Raw genomic sequence first — 25,234 nt, 5'->3', positions numbered from 1 at the left:
CTTGCATGGATGATGTATCTGGACCTACTCATGGACTTGAGAGACTTGGATGCTTACTCTGGGCCATGAATTTCAGATGCTGGAAGAGGTTAAGGTTTTTAGAGCTGGTTAAAGTTTTTGGAGCAGGTGCCCTCTGATGATTATATCTTAGTTATACCCCCGCAAACGAAGTTTAGAGGGGTATATTGGTTTCACCCTGTCCGTCTGTCTGTCTGTCCGTCTGTCCGTCCGTCTGTCCGTCCGTCTGTCCCTCTGTCTGTAGACGCAACTTTGTCCCCCCTATAGAATTTTTTACTACTGCATGGAACAGTCTGAAAATTTGTACATATGTTGAACACCATCTGAAGATGTGCACCTGCAATTTTTTTTAAGATCAGACAAGATTTAATGATTTTATGACAGTTTTCATTTTCCTTATTCTATATATTATACACTGATGTTGAAAAGTAAGGGAGGTAATCCTTACAGACTTTCGGTTATTAATTAATTAATAGTAAACACTCTAAAATATATTTATATTAATACATCCAGATGGAGGTTTTTTGTCTTTATTTCTTAACTTAATTTATTTTTTATAAGTATTCTATCAACTGACAATGCAAAATTTCTGTTTGTCATTGATAAATTCTTAGGAGCTAATAAGAACATCAAAGACAAGTGTGGCTGAATTCAGTTGTCCCAAGGGGGCCATTATCTGAGCCATGGTTTAGATGGAGCATGGGTTTAGGGAAAATTGATAATCTGTAAAATGGGCGGTGGTTTTGGGGTTATTTTAATACTGCTTCATGTAAACCAAAAGTTTCTATCATTATAATGAAATAAATAATATCATTATTAATAAAGAAGTTAGCTATTATTAGAAGCTGTTTAAATTTATTAGTCAAGTAAATTGATGAAGTGACCCTATAGGGCATTAATTTAAATGAAATTCAAAATTACTGATATGATTGTAGTGTTTAGGCAATTTTAAAATTGTTTGTAATATTAAATTTTCTTTTTTTCATATTTTTATGTAGTATGCTAATTATGATAATGTTTTGGGATTTTATCCAATTTAACAAGCTCATCAAAGAAAATCATAGTCCTATGGGATCAATTTTCTGATAGTGAGTTGCATTGTACCATAGGAGAAAGTGAGGAAAATTTGAAACAACTAATTGCATCTGTCAAGACTCTGATTAGAAAGATATTCAAAGTGTTATCAACAGAAGAGCATTGCTTGGCTATTTTCATTTACTGCAAAGGGAGGGGTTATTGTCACTTTGTTGGTTTTTCTTTAAAACAATGAAATAAAAAAATATCACCAGATACATAAATTTGTAAATGTATTACTGTTATACATATGTATTTACAGTGAAGTTTTGAAAATTTTGATTTTAATTTTTCTTTGTTAACTACATGTGTAATTGAGTTTTTTAACAATTCTAGAATTTTTTTTTATTTATGTGTCGCAAACCTTTATTATACAATTCAATTATTTGTCCCATTTGAAATTAGCCTTGCGGGGGTATTAGTCCCAATAGGACAGTTCTAGTTACTACTGGTCCTAACTTCACCAAACGTGCATGGATGGTGCGTCTTATGATACTGATGCACCCGACAAGCTTGAATGCTGAATCTGAGCCGTAGGTTTCGGATGCTGGATGAGGTTAAGGTTTTTAGAGCTGGTCAGCTGGTTAAAGTTTTTGGAGCAGGTGCCCTCTGATGATTATATCTTAGTTATTAATGGTCCTAACTTCACCAAACTTGCATGGATGGTGCATCTTATGATACTAATGCTCATGACAGACTAGAATGCTGAATCTGAGCCATAGGTTTTGGATGCTGGATGAAGTTTAGTTTTATGAAACAGGTCACTTGTTTAATAGATAATAGTGCTATTTCAAACTTGCATAGTTGATTTAACTATGATATAAATGAATTGCATAGGTATCTCCAGATGCAGAGCCTGATCTCCATTACCAAGGATGCTAAAAGAAATCCTACGTCATTCAAACTAGCTTGATAGATGTATTTGTTGTTAAATGATAGAACATGATTCCTATTATATAGTATTGTATCATATGATACACTATTGTTTTATATGATACAATATTATATCATATATTATTTTGTAAAAAATTTATATGATATGATATTGTATCATTTTTAGCTCACCTGAACCGAAGGTTCAAGTGAGCTTTTCTGATCACCCGTCGTCTGTCTGTCCGTCTGTAAACTTTTCACATTTTTGACTTCTTCTCTAAAAACCACTGGGCCAAATTTAACCAAACTTAGTACAAGGCATCCTTATGGGAAGGGGATTATAAATTGCTAAAATAAAGGGCTAATCCCTTTTTGAAAGGGAGATAATTGCGAAACAGTGAGTATAGGGTGCATGTCTTTAAAAATCTTCTTCTCAAGAACCACTGCACCAGAAATGCCAATATTTACATAAAAGCTTGTATATATAGTGAAAATTTTAAATTGCAAAAATCGTGACCCCCGGACCAAAACTGGGGCCCCAGGCAGGGTTCAAAGTTTAACATAGAAATACATAGGAAAAATGTTTAAAAATCTTCTTCTCAAGAACCACTGCACCAGAAAAGCCAATATTTACACAAAAGCTTGTATATATAGTGAAAATTCTTAATTGCAAAAGTCGTGACCCCAGGACCAAAACTGGGGCCCCAGGCGGGGTTCATAGTTTAACTTAGAAATACATAGGAAAAATGTTTAAAAATCTTCTTCTCAAGAACCACTGCACCAGAAATGCCAATATTTACATAAAAGCTTGTATATATAGTGAAGATTATAAATTGCAAAAATTGTGACCCCCGGACCAAAACTGGGGCCACAGGCGGGGTTCAAAGAAACACATAGGAAAAATGTTTCAAAATCTTCTCAAGAACCACTGCACCAGAAATGCCAATATTTACAAGAAAGCTTGTATATATAGTGAAGATTAAAAATGGTAAGAATCGTGACCCCCGAACCAACACTGGGGCCCCAGGCGGGGTTCAAAGTTTAACATTGCAGTATAGGGAAAGTGTTTAAAAATCTTCTCAAAAACTACAATGCAACAGTTTGTGGGATTACTATGCAAGCATCCTCAAATTGTCAAGATTCTAATTTGTGGAAGCTGTGACCCCTAGACTAATACTGGGGACCCAGAAGGGGTTCAAAGTTTAACATAGAAATATGTAGAAAAAATGTTTAAAAATCTTCTTCTCAAGAACCACTGCACCAGAAATGCCAATATTTACACAAAAGCTTGTATATATAGTGAAGATTATAAATTGTAAAAATCGTGACCCCCGAACCAACACTGGGGCCCCAGGCGGGGTTCAAAGTTTAACATAGCAGTATATAGGGAAAGTGTTTAAAAATCTTCTTCTCAAGAACTACAATGCAACAGTTTGTGGGATTACTGTGCAAGCATCCTCAAATTGTCAAAATTCTAATTTGTGGAAGCTGTGACCCCTAGACTAATACTGGGGACCCAGAAGGGGTTCAAAGTTAACATAAAAATATATAGGGAACATGTTTGAAAATCTTCTTCTCAAGAACTACAGTGCAACAGTTTGTGGGATTACTATGCAAGCATCTGTGGCTATTGTAGTTTCTAAACTGGTAAAATCTAATACTGGGGCCCCAAGAGGGGTTTAAAGTTTAACATAGAAGTAAATAGGGAAAATGTTTAAAAATCTTCTTCTCGAGAACTGCAATGCTACAATTTGTGAAAAAAATATGCATGCAAGCTTGTATAATATAGATTCAATATTTTTAAAATAGTGACCCCTGGACTGATGCTGGTGACCCAAGACGGATTCAAATTTTATCGAAGAAGTATGTATGGAAAATGTTTTAAAAATCTTCTTTTTGAGAACTACATTGCTTTAATTTGTCAGATTACTACGTAAGCATCCTCAAAAAGTGTAGATTCTAAATTATAAAAGCCGTGACCCTTGATCTAATACTGGGGCCCCAGAAGGGGTTCAAAGTTTAACATAGAAATATATATGGAAAATGTTTAAACATTTTCTTCTCGAGAATTACAATCCTACAGTTTGTGAGATTACTATGCAAGCATCCTCAAATAGTGTAGATTCTAAATCGTTAAAGCCAACCATAAACCCTGGACCAATACTGGGGCCCCAGAAAGGGTTTCAAAGTTTAAAATAGAAATAGCATATGATACCAAATTGAATGTTACAAGGAACTGTTGTTCAGGTGAGCAATGTGGCCCATGGGCCTCTTGTTTTTGTATATTATGATATTGTATTATGATACTGTTATCTATAGTATTGTATAATCTGATTCAATATTGTATAATATGATATTGTATTATATATATTATTTTATCACATGGTATAGTTTCATATGATATTGCAATATATAATATTGTATTGTATGGTTTGATATTGTATAATATATAATCAGGGTTGGAAATAATAGCCCGCCCGACCGCCCGAGACGGCCTGTTTCATCTGGCGGGCGGGGGCGAAACTTCAAAAGACAGCCTGGCGGTCGGGCTTATTTTAATAGCCAGTTCCTATTTTTAAACTGAATATTATTTACCTCATTCACAAAAAGTACAGACGCTGTCACGTTGTTAGGTGTCGTTGAGAATTAGGTAAGATCTAGAAATTGTAATCTATTCACTCAATGGTCTGGATGATTGTTATAGCCAACCAGCGTTGGTAATACAATTTTGTTTGGCAATATTACAAATGAAGCAACGAGCTAGATGATACGCAAGCTTTTGAGGTTGTCAAATCCCTCAAAGCGTCCCTTGATTGACGCTAAAAAAAACCAACAAACTCTACGACCAAAATAAAAGACGCCGAACGATAGTGAAGAATTTGAATGGCTGATAAGTGATGAACCTCTTTACAACTTTTAAAACAATAATTCTTAAACAATTTAGTAGCAAATAAACACACAGCCATCCACAAAGGAACAATAGTTTGTTTACATCAAAAATACACGTGCTTGAAAATCAAGTACGAGCATTTCCACCCCCTGCCGAAACAATTGGCATAAAAAAATCAAGTGACCCCATATTTTTACAAAAGTTAGAAAATCAGGCATTTTACACATTTTTTTCCATAAAAAATAAAGCCCCTGTCACTGGCGGAAAACCCCTAAAACAAAGGAGAATTCAGGAATTATTTTGCCTCAGTTATATTTTGAACCTTCGGAAAAATAGTGTTGTGAGACCTATAAACAATTAGCAGTTAAAAGGAGTGCATCTGACCGAATAAATAAATTTTTATCACATTTTTTCACTGTTGTTTTTTTAAAATTACCTTTCAATATTGGATCTCATTATTGTCACTTTTCAATCTTAAAAATTGTTGTGAAAGTTCATGATTATGATATTGTTAGCTGGCTACCAAAAGAAGGTTTATAATTATATACATGTAGATGAATAGTTTAATTTTTCAAAGCATGTAAAACTTAATAATAAGCGTTCTTTGGGTTATGTTTAGATATGGTTTCAAATAATTAATGTAAAAGGTGAAGATTTCCAGGGGTCTGTGTTTCAAATGTAAAAATAATGAACATTTTTATCAGGAGTGGCAGATTTTGGGCAGGGCTGGCAACTTTTAAAAGTAGCCAGCCCTGTGGCTGGCTGCTATTTTTAGTGAATTTCCAACCCTGATATAATATCATATAATACGATATTGTATAATATGACATTGGTTTCTATAATTTATTATAATATCACTTGTTGTTATATTGTTGATATTGTAATATATAATATTGTATCATATGATACGATATTGTATAATATGATATTGTATTATATAGTATATTACTATATTAGTTAATATTGTATCATATGATATGATACAATGTTGTATCAAACTATATTGTATCATATGATACAATATCAGATTATGTATCAAATATGATACAATATCATACAATACAATATCTTACTATATTATACAATATAATATCATATGTTACAATATTGTGATGTATTTTGTAATTTCTCTTTGGGCAAACGAAAAAACAAACCAAAATGCATCACGGGAATGTTTAGAAACGGAACCATTTGGTTTCGTCCCCCAAATGATTGGGTTTATTCACCCTGCATGTTATGCATCGATTGTAAACAAAGCAAACTTCAGAAATATTAGCGAAAAAAATGTACACAGGTTATTTTTAATTTGCCTGAACATTATGACCTTTATTTATAGCGATGTCAAAGTCGTAATACAACCATACCGGTCTCGACATCAGGGGCAAATTTTAACATGAAGCGAAATAATGCGATACCCTTTTATGTTGTTTGTTTTGTTAACAAATTTTGTGCATAATTTTTTTCTTTGAAATTTGGCTTAATTGACCGGGGAAACTACTGCAAAGTCTATTATTATACACATACTTAGCATAACCAAGCATAACCATCGTTAAAAAGCGTACACAAAATTTGATATAAAATCGGACCAAGCAGCTTTAACAAAAGAAACTTTATTATTTTTAGAGTTTAACGAAACCTGTCTGAAAAAAGTCTTTGACATGAAACTTAATGGTGAAGAAATGGCAGCTACAGAGACGGATATAAGCATAACACTTGCAGAGCACTTGCTAGGAAAGCTAGCCCCTGGAGAGTCCTACAAAATTGATAATAAAGCAAGGGGAAAGAAGAGCTGCAGGTGTGGATGTAAAGTGACGCCTGTATTTGATGGAACAGGAATAGGTATGAAAAAACAGTTATGAAGGTACTTTTTTCATTGAACAGAACTTATAAATGAGGCCTAAATTAAAAATTGATTTGTTTGATGTACTCCGACCGACCCATCAAAATTGGCCCGACTAAATCGTTTTTTAATCACTAATCGAAGTTCAATTTTTTTTTTGGAAAAAAAAATATATCGATCATATTGGTTTAAAAGTTTAGGTTTCGTTTGTTATATCCCGAAGACGCTTTAATCCATAAAAATATTGCTTGTAACTTGCAAACATCTACATAACATCTATGAAAAAAGATCATGGATGAAGCCATGCTTTGCTCATTGACAATACAGTTTCAACCGCATGCCGTGCACTGGATATTTGTAGAAAACTGGCTGTCTGACATTTTAGTTATTAAATAGCATTTTAAGAATAAGATCATAAAAGCATACTAAATTCTAAGCTTTGTTTGTTTGTAAATCATCTTGAAATTTGTTTCTCTGACGCATGTTTTTTCCCAGGGACGTATGTATATATTCTAACTTAGTATATACGTCCTTAGTTTACCGTAGTTTGCAGAATTTAATATGCACTTTTTTTCTAGAAATCTTCTTTGTGATAAAGGGTTGCGTACTATACACCCTAATGGAATTTTTATGTTTTTAAACGGGTAGAACATTGGCTATCGTTAAATCAGTATATAGCCTTTTTTCTGTTTGTTTACAATTAAGAAAAAATATTGTTTGAAAATGTATTGCTCATAGTCCATTGATAAATAAATTGTATTAAAATGGCCGTTTAAAATTACTATAAACTGTTTATTTAGCAACCTGAGCTGTGCATTCACCATCTCCGTGTACGCCGCCATTAAAGATGTTATTAATAGATCTGTGCAATAGATCCCGATTGCGGGCCTGATTGAGTTAGTCTACCCTTTTTTTTTTAATATTAATACGCAATCTTAAGGACCTGATTACGGTATATAATAACTATTATTTAAATTAAAACAACTCATCTTGAAGATTCGTTTCACCTTTATTATTTATTAACACCTCTGCGGTCCTATCGAAGCCATTGTTGTACACACATGCGCTTGCCACTAATTCATGCTGATTATCTCGGACATACAATGTATCATCTTTAGTGAATACCCTGTTGTCTGTGATCAGTCACCCCTTCAAGCTGTTTGAAGATTACCGCTATGCAGGAAGTCAAGACTTTTAAAACATCTTCAGCAGAAACATTACATCGTGAATGTAAAATTTCCAGTACAAAACATTTCCTCGTACACTTTTCCCTGAATTACCATGACATTTTGGTCAAAAGTCTTGGTGCCTATTATACACCTGAACTACGTTTTTTTTCTCGAATTTTCAGGCCCAAAGTGGCAACTGTGTTTTATATTCGGCAATTAAATTACGAAATAGAAAATTATATGTCAGATTTAAAAAAAAAAAACAACCTACCTACCGACCCACTTTTGAAAATGTGGGTCGGAGTACATCAAACAAAAAAAATTTTGATGATGGCCTGAGAAGATGTGTAATAGTCATACACCATGGCAATACTTTCGATTTCCATTAGCGCGCTCTTCAAATTAGAGGCGCGTTTAGTCGTGTCTCTGGGACAACCGATAAACACTGTTATGGCGGAGAATACAAATTACCGCAGTCTTCAATGTGCCGATCTGAACGCTATTTTAAAAGATAAAGGTTTTCCCTATTCCAACAAAAGAAAGGAAGAACTAATAGATCTATGTGAAAGCGCGGAAGCTTTAAATTTACCAACCATCGGTCAAATTGACGACGATCTCGGGGCATCTATTTCGAGACGTACCGTCAAAGGTAAAACGTACCCGGACCCACGCAGCAATACGCAGCTGGACTGGACAGAAAATCTCAGGCGTATGCCATCTATAGATGCCTTTGATATTGCAGCATATCTGCAGAATTTCTGTGGCTGGTCCACGGAATGATTAGAAAGATGCAAATCTAATAATGCATACAAGTTGCATTGTTCTGGCCATATTCATGGTGTCGTGATGGCTCCATTAGGTGAGTGAATTATGGCTTTGGTTGTTTACACATAAAAATTAAAATTTGTATGAATATATCTTATATTCATACTATCTTTAAATTTTTATAATTTGAATGAATTACCGTATTTTTCGGACGAATCGTCGATGTGGACGACTAGTCGAATTGCTCATTTTTAGCCTAAATTTTAAAAAAATCCTACGATACGTCGATTCAGACGATACGTCGATCTTATCGCTTTAAAATGGCGTTATCAAACTGCAAGTAACATTATCAGTGTATGATGCACAGATCTCCAAGATATTACTACCAATTATTATTAATGATTAACATTTAAACATTTACGCTTTATACTTATGCATCATATTTTCAAATACCGGTAGCATCTATAAAGTCGCTTGCATTGTATACAATTCCCGATATCGCGTGTTATGTAAGTTGTATGAGTGAAAACTAAACTTACTTCGTCAGAAATATTTTATTTCCATGTATTAAAATGATTATCCACTCTGACCATTGCCAGTGTATTCGCCATTACGTAACCCGTTGACTCGGCGCGTGGTCAATGTTTGTTTAACAATTTCCGGTGTCAGAAGCATGCACCTGTCTCGTATCGAACGTCAATGGGGGATCTCAAGTGGAGGAAGATTTGCAATTATTTTCATTTGATTTAACTTGTTTACTTTGTGTCCAGAAATGCAGTTAAACATTATTGCTTTACATAGACAAAAATGTAGAAAAAAAAAAAAGAAGTAAAAAATAGATCGATCATTTGTACGACTTGATAATGACGATATACGACATACATACGTTTCTTCACAATGGCTATTTAACAACAATCAAAGAATGTATTACAATTTATTAACCCTTATAACGGTACGCTGTATATACACAGGGAGTGAACACGTACATGTATAGATCTCAGCCTTAGGGCACGATAATTAGCACAACCGGTGTCTAAACTCCAGCATTTTTTGTTCCATTCGAATTTGGTTTTAAAGGCCGGGGACCAGGTATAAATAGCAGCCAATCACAAAATGAATGGGAAATTCAATTTTTTCTGCAGCTTTCATATCAGAGAGGTTAATTTGAAAATATATGCATTATATGGGAGTAATAAATTCTACTTTTTGGTGTGGAAATTGCCACCATGACACTCTACAATGGCTGTTAAAATTGTGCCTAACTAAAATTTATTAAAAGAGTATTAAGCTCATAAAGTTCTGAAGCAGCTCAAAATTTTGAAATCCAGAATAGTGATTGACATTGTAGGTGGAGTTAGCTTGTGTTTGTTTACACAGGAAGTGGCTGAAGCCATGTGCTCTGTAAGAGCTAAACAGAATGACTCATCTCACTGTTAATCTAATATATATTATTAATTTTACATACCCGTTGATTGAAAATCTTTCACAAAACACTACTAAAGTTCATGAAATTTATTAAAACATCAAAACTGTTATCACTCCCACATATGTCCCAGATATGGCTGATCATTTAAATTTGGTAACCAAGTTCTCACTAAGTCTACAACACATTTTGGCATTATATCCCGTCTGTGGTAGATGTAATGTCTATGACGCGGGTCCCTCTGCAGAGCTCTCCTTTTCCGATCTAAATACCTCGGATCTCTCCATACATTCCTGTGCAACAACATTGTCCAAAAACGTTTGTATTTGTCTTTTCGGCGGTGTGAATTGCTCCTGTTTGGCTGTTCACATTCAACTAACCACCAAAGTTGTCTGTTGGTCTCGAGAGTGATACAGGGACGACACAAACAATGTTGACATTCTTCAGCCTCCTGATCCTGATTTATCACATACTCCTCAAAATGTGGGTCACTTTCTTCAGTGTCCTGTAATGCCTGGCAATTACTTCTGTTTTCCTCAATAGGAACTTCATTAAATTCCCAGTCATTATGCGCAAACAGCTGACGAATGGTTTCTCTTTGCGTTTCTGATACTTCTATTGCTAACACAGACATTTCTTCTGACATTTGCTGATTTCCCTCCATTTTCACACTGGCCCAAATCCCAACACAGGATGAATGTGGGCATAGAAAGGGGCATTCAAATATGATTGATTGTTATCAAATTCAAATTTTAAAAGTTCTTATATGTTTTTTTGTCTCGAATTGAAAGTGTTCTTATATTTTTTTTTTTACAAATTTGAAACCCATATCTACTTAGATATCATATACAGTTATATTTGTATTATCCCTAAGGAGCCTCTGATCATCCTCTAAAAGCCTGATTATGTCACCTAGCTATAGATGATCATAGATCAGGAGTTTTGGCGGGGTTCTGCTAAATGGTACTAGGATCAAGTTTCAGGTTTTAACCATTATTGTTTCAGGGGTGTCAAATTATCTGATGAAGTAAGAATGATCATAATTTATACCGTTAAATTTTTACTTATCAGCGATGCAACACAATGCAGAAATAATAGGATTTTACTTGTCTTTCATGTTTATAACACTTTTTACAAATTTCTCTTATTCAAATGATAATTTCAAATTAATAATTTTATGAACACCCAGAACCCCCTTCAGAAATAGCATACTCCAGTCATGAAACAAAAGCCAATGTACCATTTTAACAATCCTGTAATTATGGCAAGTCCGGTTAAAAAGAGAAAAAGAAATCCCAATTTTAGAATTGAGTTTGCAGGAGATGATGGACAAAAACGAAATGTGCTTGAAAGTTTTCAAAGAATCAGGAGTGAACTAAGTTCAAAACTTGACAAACCTGTCGGAAATTTACAGGTTATTGAAACTCTGTTTCAACTGTGGTCTAACAAGACAAAGGAGTCTGAAAATGAGCTTGCCGAAAAGGAAAAACCGAGTGTACCAAGTACGTATATAAAGGTACAGAAAAAAGATGTAAATCAAAGAATTTTTCTTTGTGCTGAGGATTCAATAAAACGACTTGTAGAGGTGGCTGAGCACCATGGAAGTAGCTGTAAAAAACACCTGAAAGTGAAAAAAATACACCAGAAAGGCCACGTTGTTACCACACATTTTTTCTGTGATGAGCAAAATGATCACAGCTTTCTTTGGTCATCCTCTCCATATTTACCAAATAAGGAATACTTAGTTAACAACAGAGTTAAACATGGATTCACATGTAGTGGTATGCTGCCATCACATTATGTTCGATTTACTGAAGGAGCTGGAATTGGAAAGATTTCCAAACAAAGTAGACAAAAATTTTTCAATGAAATGAAAGAACATATACAAAGGGAATATGATGATTCAACACATACAGCAACACTAGAGGAAGTGGCTGCCTATGACAATGAAGAACTTGGAACCATCAACATTATGTCTGATGCCAGGCATGGATGGAGAAAAAATGCCAAAGACACAAGTGTTGTGGCAATTGGAGAAAAGTCTCACAAAGTACTGTCATGTCAGCATGTGACCAAATCCGATGATGTTATATCACAGAGACATGAAAAGCTGGGAACAGAAAAAATATACCGACATCTTAAAGATCAAGAGGTCAACATCGGAGTCCATGCTCATGACAGAAATTTGTCAATTAACAAATTTATTCGTGAGGAGTGCGACTCAGAGAGCCAAAATGACACATGGCATGCTGTAAAGTCCATGAAAGCAGCTCTGAAAAAAATTTCGTCTGGACCAGCTTATTTAAATGGAAAAACCTGGTCATCCCAATTAGATGACAAGGTTGAACCAATATCCACACATTTCCATTGGGCCATCAGAAACTGTGATGAAGACCCGGAAAAATTGAAATCTCTTCTTCTCAACATTGTTGAACATTACAAAAATAATCATCAAGCTTGTCATGGATCATCAAGGTGCAAAAAAGACCCTAATTATGAAATTTCTAGAAAAGTTATAACAGATCCAAGAGCTGAGAAATTGTTGTTAGGTGTCATAAAAAATTCTGTTATATTTAAGCATCCTCATGATTACAGACTTTGTAAGGATACATTTTACGTAGAAAGTTTTAATAATGTTGTAAATGTTTACCAAGATAAAAGAATATCATTTTCAGATGCCCAGTATAATGCTAGAACAAACTTAGCAGTCTGTCACTGGAATGAAAATGTTGAAAGAGAATTTACTTCAATTTGGAAACCAAATCACAGAATGCCACGAAGTGTTAAAGGAAAGAAAAACTACAAAAAATGCACATTCATTTTTCGGGAAAATATTTGGAAAAGATATGTAAAATCTGCTTTTAGAAAAAGAAATAGAATTCATAATAGGTAACAGTTTACAGTCTACAGGCTGCTAAAATAGAATTTCCTATGTGTATATACAGAATAAATTGCAATATGAAATACTCTAATTGAGTCTTCTTGCACTGTGTTTAGATCGGGTTTTCCCCAGTGTATAAACAAAGCTGACTCAGCCGCATGCAATGTTTACTCTTATCAGCATCACTGACAGTGATGGAGGTAGCCCCGCCTTTTTGCCCTTATAGGCTTAATTGTCTACCAGGTGGCAGAAAATCTAGGTCGACCCCGGCCTTTAATTTTACTGTGCAATGATATCTTCCCACTAGTAATGTATGGATGCCATGTGACGACGTGTTTATAAAATGTGTTTATAAAAACGGAATGGTAACATTTTAAAATTGATTAAAGACATGTACCATTTTTAATTACCGTTATTAGTATGTATACTAGTGCTTACAAATGAGTGAAAACGATAATTAATAAAGATGAACAAGGAATTCAACAAGGTAATTTCCAATCACACAACCAACTATAGGTGATTAAAACCAAGATTTTTAATGCTATTTTTGACAATTTTCCGACCTCAAGCCTAAGATAAGTCGATCTTGACGATAAGTCGGGTGCTCTGCTTCAGAGAAAAAAAATACCGACTAATCGTCGGAAAAATACGGTAAATTCCAGGGGATGGTTTGTTCTTCATAAAGCGAAAATGTGTTCCTGAGACAAAACAGTCTAGCAGCCCGTAATGTCCATGGATACTGCTTGAACAAACAGGACATGTTGTTTCAGCTGAGTGTACCTGTGTTGCGTAAGTTTGTATTCACTTATTCAACGTACAATAATTTAAAAATTATGTTATTTTGCTTTCTGACTCGAAGTTATTTGGATAGTTTTTAGCTCACCTGAGCTGAAAGCTCAAGTGAGCTATTCTGATCACCTTTTGTCCGTCGTCCGTCTGTCCGTCCGTCCGTCTGTCTGTCCGTCTGTAAACTTTTTACATTTTGAACTTCTTCTCTAAAACCGCTTGGCTAATTTCAACCAAATTTGGCACAAAGCATTCTTATGGGAAGGTTAATATAAATTGCAAAAATAAAAGACCAATCTTTATTCAAAGCGGAGAAAACATCGAAACTGTAGAAAAAGGGGGGTGCATTTTTAAAAATCTTCTTCTCAAAAACTACTGAGTCAAATTCAATGTAATTTAGCATAAATAATCCTTATGGAAAGGAAAATGTAAATTGCAAAAATTATGGGCTAATTCTGTTTCAAATCTGAGTTATTACGAAAATAATAATAAAGGAAAGGCGTGTTTCAATCAGTTTATAGCTTCGGGTTCGGTATTCCATAAGTTATGGTAAAATGGGTAGGCAAACCCGGGCCGGGGCAAAACAAAAGATTGGCAGTTATTAATATGCCAATCTCATTAAAATTTTGAGGATATGTTACGGACAAGAATATATGTTTATTCGCTGTAAATATTGCTGCAAAACAATGCGTATTTTGGATTTGACGATTGCAGATCTGCCCCGGCTTTATTTTGCCCCGGCCCGGGTTTGCCCACCCATTTTACCAAGACTCGTATTCCATACTCTTTGTTTAAGATAAACGGGTCGATCTGACAATGATGAATTAGTTTGTTGTGCAACAGTTCGCATACGAAGGGGATCTTTGAAACATGCAAAATACATTGGTGCCGATTTTGTGAAGTAAATTGAGGTTAAATATTTCAATGCGTTGACAGTTTTCACATGTGACGGTGGTGTTAGCTTGTTTTGATTTTCGTTTCGTTTTCATTATCTATGCTTTGTAACCTGGGAACTATCGCCTGTATTTTGTAATTTTTACGTATCAAATCAAACAGAGACTTCGGTAAATCAGACAGTTAACTGTTTACCTGCGCAAATTAAGCAAAATCTGATGTATTTAAAGAGTACTAAAATACTATTCATTCTATCGGTAATTCGGTATGGTCTTTTGCGTAATATTATATTAATGCAATGTGTTTTGTTGAGATGCTTAGCATTTTCTCGAGTTTATTCATAAGTTTAAATAGAGTTTAATATCGCTGACGGAAATATGTAGGTATATACTTGTATATATCATATACCGTATTTTTCGGGGCATAGGCCGGTATTTTTTTCCTCCGATGAGCGAGCCCCGGCCTATCCCCCGGGATCGGCTATTCTTAGACTCAAAGTTAAAAAAATTTAACAGTAAAATATAAAATCCACTGTTTTTATCCGTTGTACTTTTGTAGCAATTTATTATGAGGGTTGGTTTTTTTTCATCCGTTTGAACTATTGTTCGATAGTTGTCCCGTTGATAATTTTTGTAATGACATCGTGAGTAATAAAATGTACAGTACTGTACAAGGTATTTCTTTACAATCCCAATCAAAAGAATTTTTTTCCCACGTTCATGTATGAACCCTGGAAACTACTATTGCGTAGTAAAAAAGAAAACGAAACCGAGTAGAATGTAATATGACGGAATTTTGGTGAATTCTTCATGTCTGCTTTCGTAGGAATCACTGGTCTTGGGTGTAGAATAAATCAAATGCTATGTGTTTTTACAATTAATTTTCTGTTGGATGAAATAACGGTATTCTGGTGTCGTGTGTATATACAAAGGTGTGAAACCCGTGACTAAAACACAGCCTGGGGGCACGTAGCCTAGTGAACACCGTTACACTTCATTGCATTAACTGTGTTTTTAACATTACAACTTCTCTGCATAACGACAAGTCACTATTTAATTAATTAATGGAAAGAACACAAATGTTTGGTATTTCGTTTTCTCATTCATAGCGATTACGGGGGATAACTCTATTTGAATATGAAACCACGTGTTGAGCTAATGGACGCCATACCCCGTATTTACAAGTAGCTTTCAAAGTATAACTTGATTAAATGAGATTTAGCAATAAGGTATTAATAAAATATAAAAGGTTTGGTAAAATATTATACTTAGTTCTACCAGACAGAACCACGGAGGTTGGTGTTGCAATTAAATTTACTCTATGTAAAATTACGATACACAACGATACACCAACGAATACGGAAGAGACCAAACAGCCACAAAACACAGATTAATTTTTAAAAATTGCTTGAAATATATACGTTAAGCAAATTTAATAACTTTGATTACTCTTTTGACTTTCTACATCGATATTCTGAAAGTATATACTTAATACGGTGACTTTCTTAATCATCGGTCATACTTTCACTATAGTAATCATCGATTGAAAATCGGCTTATCCCCCAATTAGGCTAGTCTAAGGATTTTTCTTGAATTTTGTCTAAAAATTAGCAATTCGGCCTATGCCCCACATCGACATATGCCCCGAAAAATACGGTACTTGTTTATGCTTTATTTTGAAAAATAAATTGTGCACTTTATTTGTTATACAGAGGACCCCGCTTATTATAACACCTGTTTAATATTATAGTTAGGTTAATATAATAGTTTTTCAAAACACAAAACCATTTCTTAATAAATCATTGTATTTTACATCGGTTATTATAGTAGCTTAAATAGTGGACCCCGCTTAATATAATAGAAAGATCATGCCTGTCAATTGAGTTTCACACCTTTTTCTCGAGCTAGCCCCCCATGAGAAGCTTGTATAAACACTCTGACTTCCCAAATCACTTTGAAATTTACCGACTGTGCTGGCCAGACGGGATTAGTCACACCTCACTGCACGTGGCTTGGGTACTTTACCTATGCACTTAACAAGTGACATCACTGTATTATTGAGGTTTTTTACAGTTTGAATTTAAGTGAATGCCTCATGTTTTTGTAAATAAATTTATAACAAATGGGACATTTTACATGGCTTAGCATATGGTACATGATGTTCCATTTGACGATTTGTACTGCAGTGAAGTAGTGACAAAGTCTTTTTTTAATATGCTTCTATTTTATAGGAAGAATGGGCTAAATAAATAAAAGAAAATAAGAAAATTCTGCATAACTTTGTGGTTTATTTGATTTTTAATGAAAGAAGTTATTAAAAACGAATTGTCTCATGAATGCCTTATTAGATTTAGTCAAAACCGGAAGTACAGGAAGAAAACAAAATGAAAGCATGTCAACTTATCGGAAGCATATTGGTGGATCTTGCAATTTTCCAAGCTTGTAATAGAAAACTTCATTCATGAAATTAACTTTTATGAAGCATTAAAAGTAAAGTTTTAGAAGAAATCATCAATTATTGCGGACATTACATCGTCTAGAAATAGATAGTAATAATACATGACGTGAATAGGCACTTAGCATACTTGTACACATTGAATTTAGCTGGGTACGCTTATTATTTTAGTTCGGTTAATATAATAATTTTTCCTGACAAAATAACTATTATATTAAGCGGGATCCACTGTAGTGCATGTTTCTTATGTTTAATTGTTTACAATTACTATTTACTAACCATATTTGAGTGTTAAGCTTCGAATTATAAGCAAGATACGTAGATTTGCTCACAATTCTATGTACACAGATCTGAGGCCATTCTTTTTTCCCACTTAAATGCTGAATAGGAAATACCAAGTTAAAAATCTTAAGCTGAATGTAATAAACTCATGTGAACAAAATATGACTCAAACCTAGCAGAATTGTGAGCTCTGTATCTTGCTAATAATTCTACGATTGGCGCTGAAATTTTGGTTGATCATTAGAAATGTCTCGCTAGATCTTGTACAAAAAAATTAAAGGATGATATGCTGTATATAACTACTCTCTGGGGCCCCCTCTTAATACAAAGAAAAATGTGAAATCTACATCAATTTTGATAGTTTTTCAGACATGAGTAAATAAAAACGACACCGTTAAACAATTTCCATAGTTCTGACACATCTCTGTTGTGGGGATAAAGGAATTATCGCTATTCCTAAGAAAATATTACAGCGGAAAATTATCCTGGTCTGTATAGCCATTTTTTATTTTTGTTTACTGTTTGACTGTTGTTTACGCCAGGTAAACAACAGTCATTTAATTGTAATGGAGAAGACAAATTAAATTTTTGAATGTTTTTAATTTGAGGAATTGAGCGGATTGGGGTACAATTTTCTTCTTCACATCTATAGGATTTTTTTTAATAAAATGCAATAACTATTATATGATATTTTTTTAAAAATACAATAACTAGTAAGTAGTTGAGGAAGAAAATGTACCTATATGCTCTCATATATTTTGATCGCTTTATGGGGGTGGGGGTGGGGGGGGGGGGGGGGGGGCAGAACGAAAATATAGGGAATTGGAAGTTAACAGTGTACCCCTACCAAATGTTTAGTTTTATATCTTGCGTAGGATTTTCTTATTCTGGGTAAAAATAGTATTCCATAAAGATACAATGTCAAAGATTACGCGTATGCAAAAATAAGTGTAAAATTCGAATACCGTAATCCGGTGAATATAATACGCACTTTTTTTCCAGGATTTTTTACCGTGAGAAAGGGGTGCGTATTATACATCCCTATAGGATTTTGACACATTTTTTCCCTAGGTGAAGCACGGGGTATCATACTGGCGTAATACCTATGCTGACCACAGACAGAACCGATACCCCGCTATACATCGTAACTTTACTTCATTATCACATATACATTAATATTTAACCCTTGGGAAATCATTGCTGTAGCATATTATTAGAGAAAATGTATAATTAAAGTATGTTTATCAATAAACTTTTTCAAAACGGCCTTTAAAAATCAATTTGAACTGCTTATTCTCTATCTCCGTGTATGCCGCCATTACAGCTGTTATTTATAGAATGTTTAGATAACCGGGTTTGGTTGGGCACGTGCTTATTTGTAACCGATTTTTGAAAATAGCTTACACATCATTTGGCTCATTCTAAAGCATTTTCATTTAATGGTAATTGATTTATTGCAAATAATTATGAATATAAATAATTATATAGCCCATTCCTTTAATTGAAGCCATTGTTGTGCTCCCCAACGCTAACGCTTGACACCTTGGTTATCTCAGACACCACCTAAGGCTATACGTGTACTATAAACAACACAAATATTTATGCATATATTTTATTATGTTCCAGGCATCACAGATATCATTAGTAGGCAATTAACATTGAAATCTGTTAAAACATTTAAACATACAGTCATTTCAAATCACTTCACTTCAACAATACAAATCAGAGTCCTGTTTTGTAATCAAGGTGTCACTTTCAACTAATCAAAAAAATAAATAAATGACAAACATATATAAATAAAATGAAACAGCATACAAGATATTAACACTGATCACATCAAAGCACTGATCACATAAGCACTGAACACTTAAAATCCTTCGAACTCCTCGTCGTCACTTTCACCGAACATCCTGTAGATGTCTCGAAGCACAGAGAGGGGGGTTTCATCTTCACTGTCGTCATCATAGACAATGTCGTTTCTGTCACAATCTTCTTCGGTGTCGCTGTCCTCTGTAGATGTGGATGGAGTTTCCTCCCAAAGAATGTCGTCCTCGGATCCATCGAGTGCGTTGGAAATGCAGCATTTCTTGAAGGCACGGACGATGATCTGGGGATCAAGTTCTTCCCACGCTTCTTTGATCCATGTGCAGATAGTGTCAAGTTCGGGTTTCCGCATGCGTCCCTGAGCTGTGTATGTATGCTGGTCACCGGACATCCACGAATTCCACTTCTGTCTAAGTGCGACTTTCATGGGCTTGTTCACACTGACGTCAAGGGGCTGTAGAACACTGGTCATTCCTCCGGGAATAATGGCAATGTCTGTTTGGTGAGTCTCTTTCAAGATGTTCTTTACAGCTTCGGATCGATGACAGCGGAACGCATCCAACACTAACAGGCCCCGGTCAGCACCTGGTCGTCGTCCCCACACTTTCCTGATCCAGTCCTTCGTGATGTCATCGTCAAACCAACCGTTGGGATGCACGTTCACGAAGATTCCCTTGGGAAACTGAAGTTTAGGCATTGTCTTTCGCTTGAACACAACGTACGGTGGCAACTTTCCCCCATCAGCAGTGCAGGCTAACATCACAGTAAATCTGTTCTTCTCGTTGCCCGTTGTCTTGATGGATACTGTTGATGCGCCCTTGGGGTTGACAGTGGTGTCGGCGGGAAGATCGAAAGTCAGCGGAGTCTGGTCTGCGTTCCCGATCTGTGACAAGCTGTAGCGATTTCTTTTCCTCATCTTGATCACAAAACTTTGGAAGTTGGAGAGTTTCTCTTCGTAGTCCTCTGGTAATTTCTGAGAGATGTGGGTCCTGCGCCGGATCGAAAGGTTGTGTCTCTTTAGGAAGGAGTAACACCAATCTGTCGATGCTTTGAAGTCTCGTGCCTTAGGGTCCTTCTTGGCGATCTTCAGAGCTGTGATGCGAATCTCAGCAGTAGAAACACCATATCCCTGTAGTCTGCGTTCCGTGACCCAGTTGAGCAGCTCGGCCTCTATGTTGGGGAAAAGTGCTGAACGCCCTCTCTCTGCCATCTTGGTCTTCGGTAGCTGCTGTAGTCTGTCTCTCTGACGTCTCCATAGTCGCATGCCTATGTAAAGTATATAATACATGTACATTGAAAATACTTTATACATTTAATCATAACAGTATCTCATTTGCATGTACATGTAAAATAGCAGATGTACATTAATGAACTAGGACATTTATCTTTTTCATTAACTTCACTGATAAGTTATTAAGGATTTTGATTGAAAGGAGAATATATGAAGGTCAAAGATTATTTATTTATAAAAAACCACCTGTAACATTTTACCCTGATATATTTAACAAATATTTATAATCAATACATGTATTGTAAACAATATTAAAGTTGATGGAAAAATATATTCAATGTGTTATCTTGATTGCAGAGATGTTGTGAACACATACTAAAATATCACTGGAACTCCAAGAAAGTCAACAGATACATTTCATTTGAATTTCTTTGCAAGTGGTGGCATAAAATTGCAAAAAGCAGCTGCAACACGAAGCATGGCAGAAGATAAGTTTTTCATGTTCAAAGGAAGAATTCCTCCTAGCATTTTAAAGGATTTAAGCCTGCGTATAGCTCTCTCAACATGGATTCGAAGGGAAGCAATTTTTCGAGTCTCTATAATTTGTTTAGAAGTAAGCACTCTTCCTATTCCATTTTTCCACTCGCGAGTGAATGGTGGCATGTTTAGGCATGTTAAGGTATGCTCCTTTTAAAGTTAAAAGGTCTCTAATCTGAAATCCTCTATCAGCCATTACTTCATCACCGGGGGAAATGTTGTCAAGGTATTTGCTGTCAATAGTTATCTTCCTGTCACTTATATTCCCACTCCACAGCTTTGAAACAAAAGTAAATGCACCATTTGGCTGAATAGCAACAAGTGCTTTGAGAGTGTTGTGGGATTTATAGTTGCTCCATGTACTTGATCGAGCAGAACAGTTCTTTGGCTTTTGGATAAATATTTCAGTACAGTCAATAATAGAGGTGGTTTTGGGGTATTTAAGTTTAAATGACAAAGGCAAATGCTTCCTGATTTTAGCACTAGATGGCCATTTGATAACTGACTCAAGAATCTGTGCTAGAAAATTAATCCAGGTGTTGAATAAGATTGAAACATGGCCCACAGATACACCAAAAAGCACAGACAAAGTTAAATTATCCAAACCAAGTCTTAATTTCATCATAATCATCACAAATTCTTCTAACATTGAGAGTTTTCTCTTTTTACCAGGCTTTTGTTGCTCTTTTTCCTGCCAGATCTTAGATCCAGACCGCCCTGCTCCCTTCCAAAATGCAACTTTACCATAGAATGTTGACAGGAACTGTAGAAAGGTTGTAAAAAAGCAGAGTGATGGTAGTCCAAGGAAATGTTTCACGTTATTATCATCCTGCAACACCTTCTTCAGCAGTTCTTCTCTGAAATTAACTTTCCGTGCCTTCAATTCTTCATTTTCTTCCCTCAGCCTTTTATTTTCATAGTGTAATTCCTCACATTTAGCCTGAAAAAGGAAGTATGAAGCTATGTAAATTAATGTTATTGTTTAGATTTAAAAAAGCATCTTCTGAAATTAACTACAACATGTAGTATTTAAGCACAAAGTATACATGTATGTAGTAAGAAAGGAGGAATGAGCATATAAATACAATGAAAATATATGGCTGGACCGGGAATCGAACCCGGACCCCTGCAGGTGTATAGTCAGGAGCTCTACCACTGAGCTACCTAGGCTTATATCTACCGTCCATATAGCCCCAATTACTACATGTATAACACACAGAGAAGATATTCCGATAATTATACTACTGATATATCTAAAATTGTAAAAATACATGTATGTTGTTTCTTTCATTTCATTAACATGACAAATTTAAAGTGCATATTTAAAATAAACTAATTATATTTTGTTGATTATGTAACCTGATTTAATCAAATTACTTCCAAAATCCTAATTCTCTCCACTAGTTCCTCCGCTCTGCAGTATTTACCATTTGGATTGCGACAAATGTATTCATGATCTTGTGTCACTTCAGGGTAGGATAAAACTCCCACAGCTGCAATTTACATGTGCTCAAATTTAACAGATGTTTTATAATTTAAGATGTTTTACTTTAAATATTAATTTATCTTATACATGTTCTAATGAATGGTTTCATTTGGAGCTATATAAACTAGATCATGAAGTACATTAGTATGAAAAAGACACATTGCAAAATGAATATTTTACACGTTTTAAATAGTTTTAATAATAAATTTACATCAATATAATTATGCATGTAATTTCATTATTACCTGTTTCATTATTATTCTCATCTGTGTTGCAGTCTGAGATGTCAATCTCACCAGAAACATACGGATAGCACAACTGGGTTTTGTCCGTGTGGCATTTAATTAACAAGCTTTGCTCTTTTAGGAAATGGTTCGTTTGCAGTACTGTTAGTGTTACACTTGATATCAGCTGTCCTACCATGATAAGAGTTTTTCGTTTTTCTGGGTGTGCTTTGCTTAAAATTATTGTACACAAATAAAGTGGGCAAGGGGTTTTCAAATGTTGGGCAACCATCTACAAAATGTTTAGAACAAACAACGTTGTGTCAATTGTCTACGTTCGGATCGACATTTAATCCCTCTCGTCGAATAAGGTTCAACCATCTTTTAAGAGTACATTCCACTTTAGGTAATTGATAAAAACGTTCATCTTTGTCTTTTCTGCTGTCCGATGTACAGCCAACAGCAATACAATGCCTCACCGGCATATTTCTGTCATATTCACCGCGAACTTTTTACATTGTTTACGCGTTGTTACGGAATGTCCCAGAAATCTCGCGAGAAGTGTGCAATTTTTTACTTTTTCACAGGAGAGCGCACAAAGAACAATAACTCTTCCGGGGATGGAAATAGAAAGTATTGGGACAAGACAATGGTGTCTGACAAATGATATATTTTTCAATACCATAATTCAAAGTTTTTTCCCCTTTTTGTGGAAAGACCTATTGGAATTGTTCTGTGTATTAAGGTTTTCTGTCTGCAACAGAAGATCCTTCTATTATTATATTGCTTATATTTCACTTTTATTAGCTCAGCTGAGCCAAAGGCTTAAGTGAGCTTTTCTGATTACATTTTGTCCGTTGTCCATTTATCTAGCTATCTGTTAACTTTTCTGACCAGTCAGTTGAATGAGTTCAATGCAATATGGGCTACTACAGTACCTGAAACATTCTACTTTCCCACTTGAATCAGGGCTCGACATTAACGCTTGTCCAGTACCAGTTAAAAAGAAATACGGACAGGTGAATATTGCTGGGCACTTGTCTGACTGGACAAGTGCATTTTTAAGGCGTCGAGCTAATGCTCGGCAGCCTTCTAGCGATCGTCTGGATTGGCAATCGTCCAAAAAATCATGCTCTGCACCGCCTTTTAAATGCGCATAAGAAATAAGTTCCTTAAAGTATTAAACGTAGTCTTAAAATTATTACAAGATTTTTATTCCATTTTTTCAACTAAATTGTGTACAAAAAACCCAACTTTGCCTCCCTGGTTATTGACAACTCATTGCATAAGTATAAATTTGCTTAAATAAGAAATGGCGGATGAATACATTAAGGTGTAAAAATTCACTGAATATTATTTAAGTTTATCACTTACATTTTAATTGGAGACCGTGCCCGATAGACATAAAATTTGATGTGTAAATTTATTTTGTAATCGGGCACGGTCTCCAAAATAAATGTAAGCGATAAACATATCTAGTGATTTTGTTGCAATTAATAAACACGATAATGCAGTTGGTTTGGTCGAGCATTTTAGATAACACGTGTTGTGTACTTGTTTGTAAACAGCCAATATACCATAGGTAATCTTGTTTCAAACGGGAATTGAAATAAATATAAGTATGTTTTATTATTATAATTAGGGACACACTGTTGATATATTCAAGTTATGAACCTGTGAAAATTGTTCAAAGACTGTTTAAAGCAGAAAGAAAATAATTTATTTTTGAACTTTGAAATGTCTTCGACCTTTGTAACTATGATGAGTTATTGTATTATAAACGCGTCACTACCTATTTTATAAGGAAACTTATTTTTGTTTTTAAAGCAACACAAAACATAATTCATTTACTTTTTTATTCTTATATTATTTGATATACGACTATTAGTACAGAAATTCCAATTATTGATATCATTCTATATAAAAGAAAATGTCAGCTCGACGCCTTTGTGGCCGTTCCGGCCTTTGATTATGTAAAGAAGTCTCCAAAATTAAAAAAAGAAAAGAAAGTTTGGTGATAAGTTTACCCGTAGTTAATTAGTCTCGTTATAAGTTTATCGGTTACTTATTTTGAATTTCGATCCTGACATCAAATTGTAATGCAATTGAGTTTCTCTTGATCGGGATTGAAGTTCACTAATTTCAAACAACTTTCAATATTGAACTGTAAAGGTGTGGATCTTAGTTCTTACAAAAGTACCAAACACACGTTAAGAAAGACAAAGGAACAAAAGGTAGTAAAGATAAAGGATTATGGAAAGCAATGTGATTTTTTTTTTAGGAACCATTACATAGGAATATATTGAGAAAAATATTAAAAGATCTTCTTCTCAGGAAGCGATTGGGCAGAAAAGCTGCAACTTGTGTGGAAGCATCCTCAGGTAGTGTAGATTCAAATTTGTTCAAATTATGATCCCCAGGGGTAGGGTGGGGCCACAATGGGGGGGGGGGGGTCAAATTTTTACATATTTAGGAATATATAGTGTAAATTTTTTAAAATCTTCTCACAAACCATTTGGTCAGAAAAGCTGAAAATTGTGTGGATGCATCCTCAGGTAGTGTAGATTCAAGTTTGTTCAAACC

General features: G+C 34.9%; 2 protein-coding genes across 10 annotated transcripts in view; one reads left to right on the top strand and one right to left on the bottom strand.

Moving 5' to 3' along the window:
* LOC105338296 (uncharacterized) overlaps positions 1 to 25,234 on the top strand; it is a 46,675-nt gene that overhangs the window by 1,385 nt on the left and 20,056 nt on the right. For 2 of the 9 annotated variants that reach the window (XR_010711092.1, XR_010711094.1), the window contains exons 2-4: positions 6,479 to 6,694; positions 13,596 to 13,722; positions 24,933 to 25,032. Coding sequence is in view for 1 of the 9 variants with exons in the window: in XM_011443349.4 (XP_011441651.2) it covers positions 6,479 to 6,694 (216 nt within the window). In the remaining 8 variants the exon portion in view is untranslated. Of the gene's footprint in view, positions 1 to 6,478; positions 6,695 to 8,253; positions 8,724 to 13,595; positions 13,723 to 24,932; positions 25,033 to 25,234 lie in introns of all 9 variants that reach the window. The other 7 variants (XR_010711093.1, XR_010711090.1, XR_010711089.1 and 4 more) reach the window with 4 other exon arrangements.
* Positions 20,875 to 22,979, bottom strand: LOC136272978 (uncharacterized). The gene is made up of 3 exons (XM_066076389.1): positions 22,673 to 22,979; positions 22,319 to 22,434; positions 20,875 to 21,881 (listed from the first exon to the last, which is right to left on the bottom strand). Exons 1-3 carry the CDS (start codon positions 22,941 to 22,943, stop codon positions 21,012 to 21,014), a joined length of 1,257 nt encoding a protein of 418 aa, XP_065932461.1. The 5' UTR covers positions 22,944 to 22,979; the 3' UTR covers positions 20,875 to 21,011.

This window comes from Magallana gigas, chromosome 2 (assembly GCF_963853765.1).
Source record: "Magallana gigas chromosome 2, xbMagGiga1.1, whole genome shotgun sequence".
NCBI classification, from domain to species: Eukaryota; Metazoa; Mollusca; class Bivalvia; order Ostreida; family Ostreidae; genus Magallana; species Magallana gigas.
The sequence above is the reverse complement of the archived record's forward strand: the minus strand, read 5'-3'. Positions and strand labels throughout refer to the sequence as shown.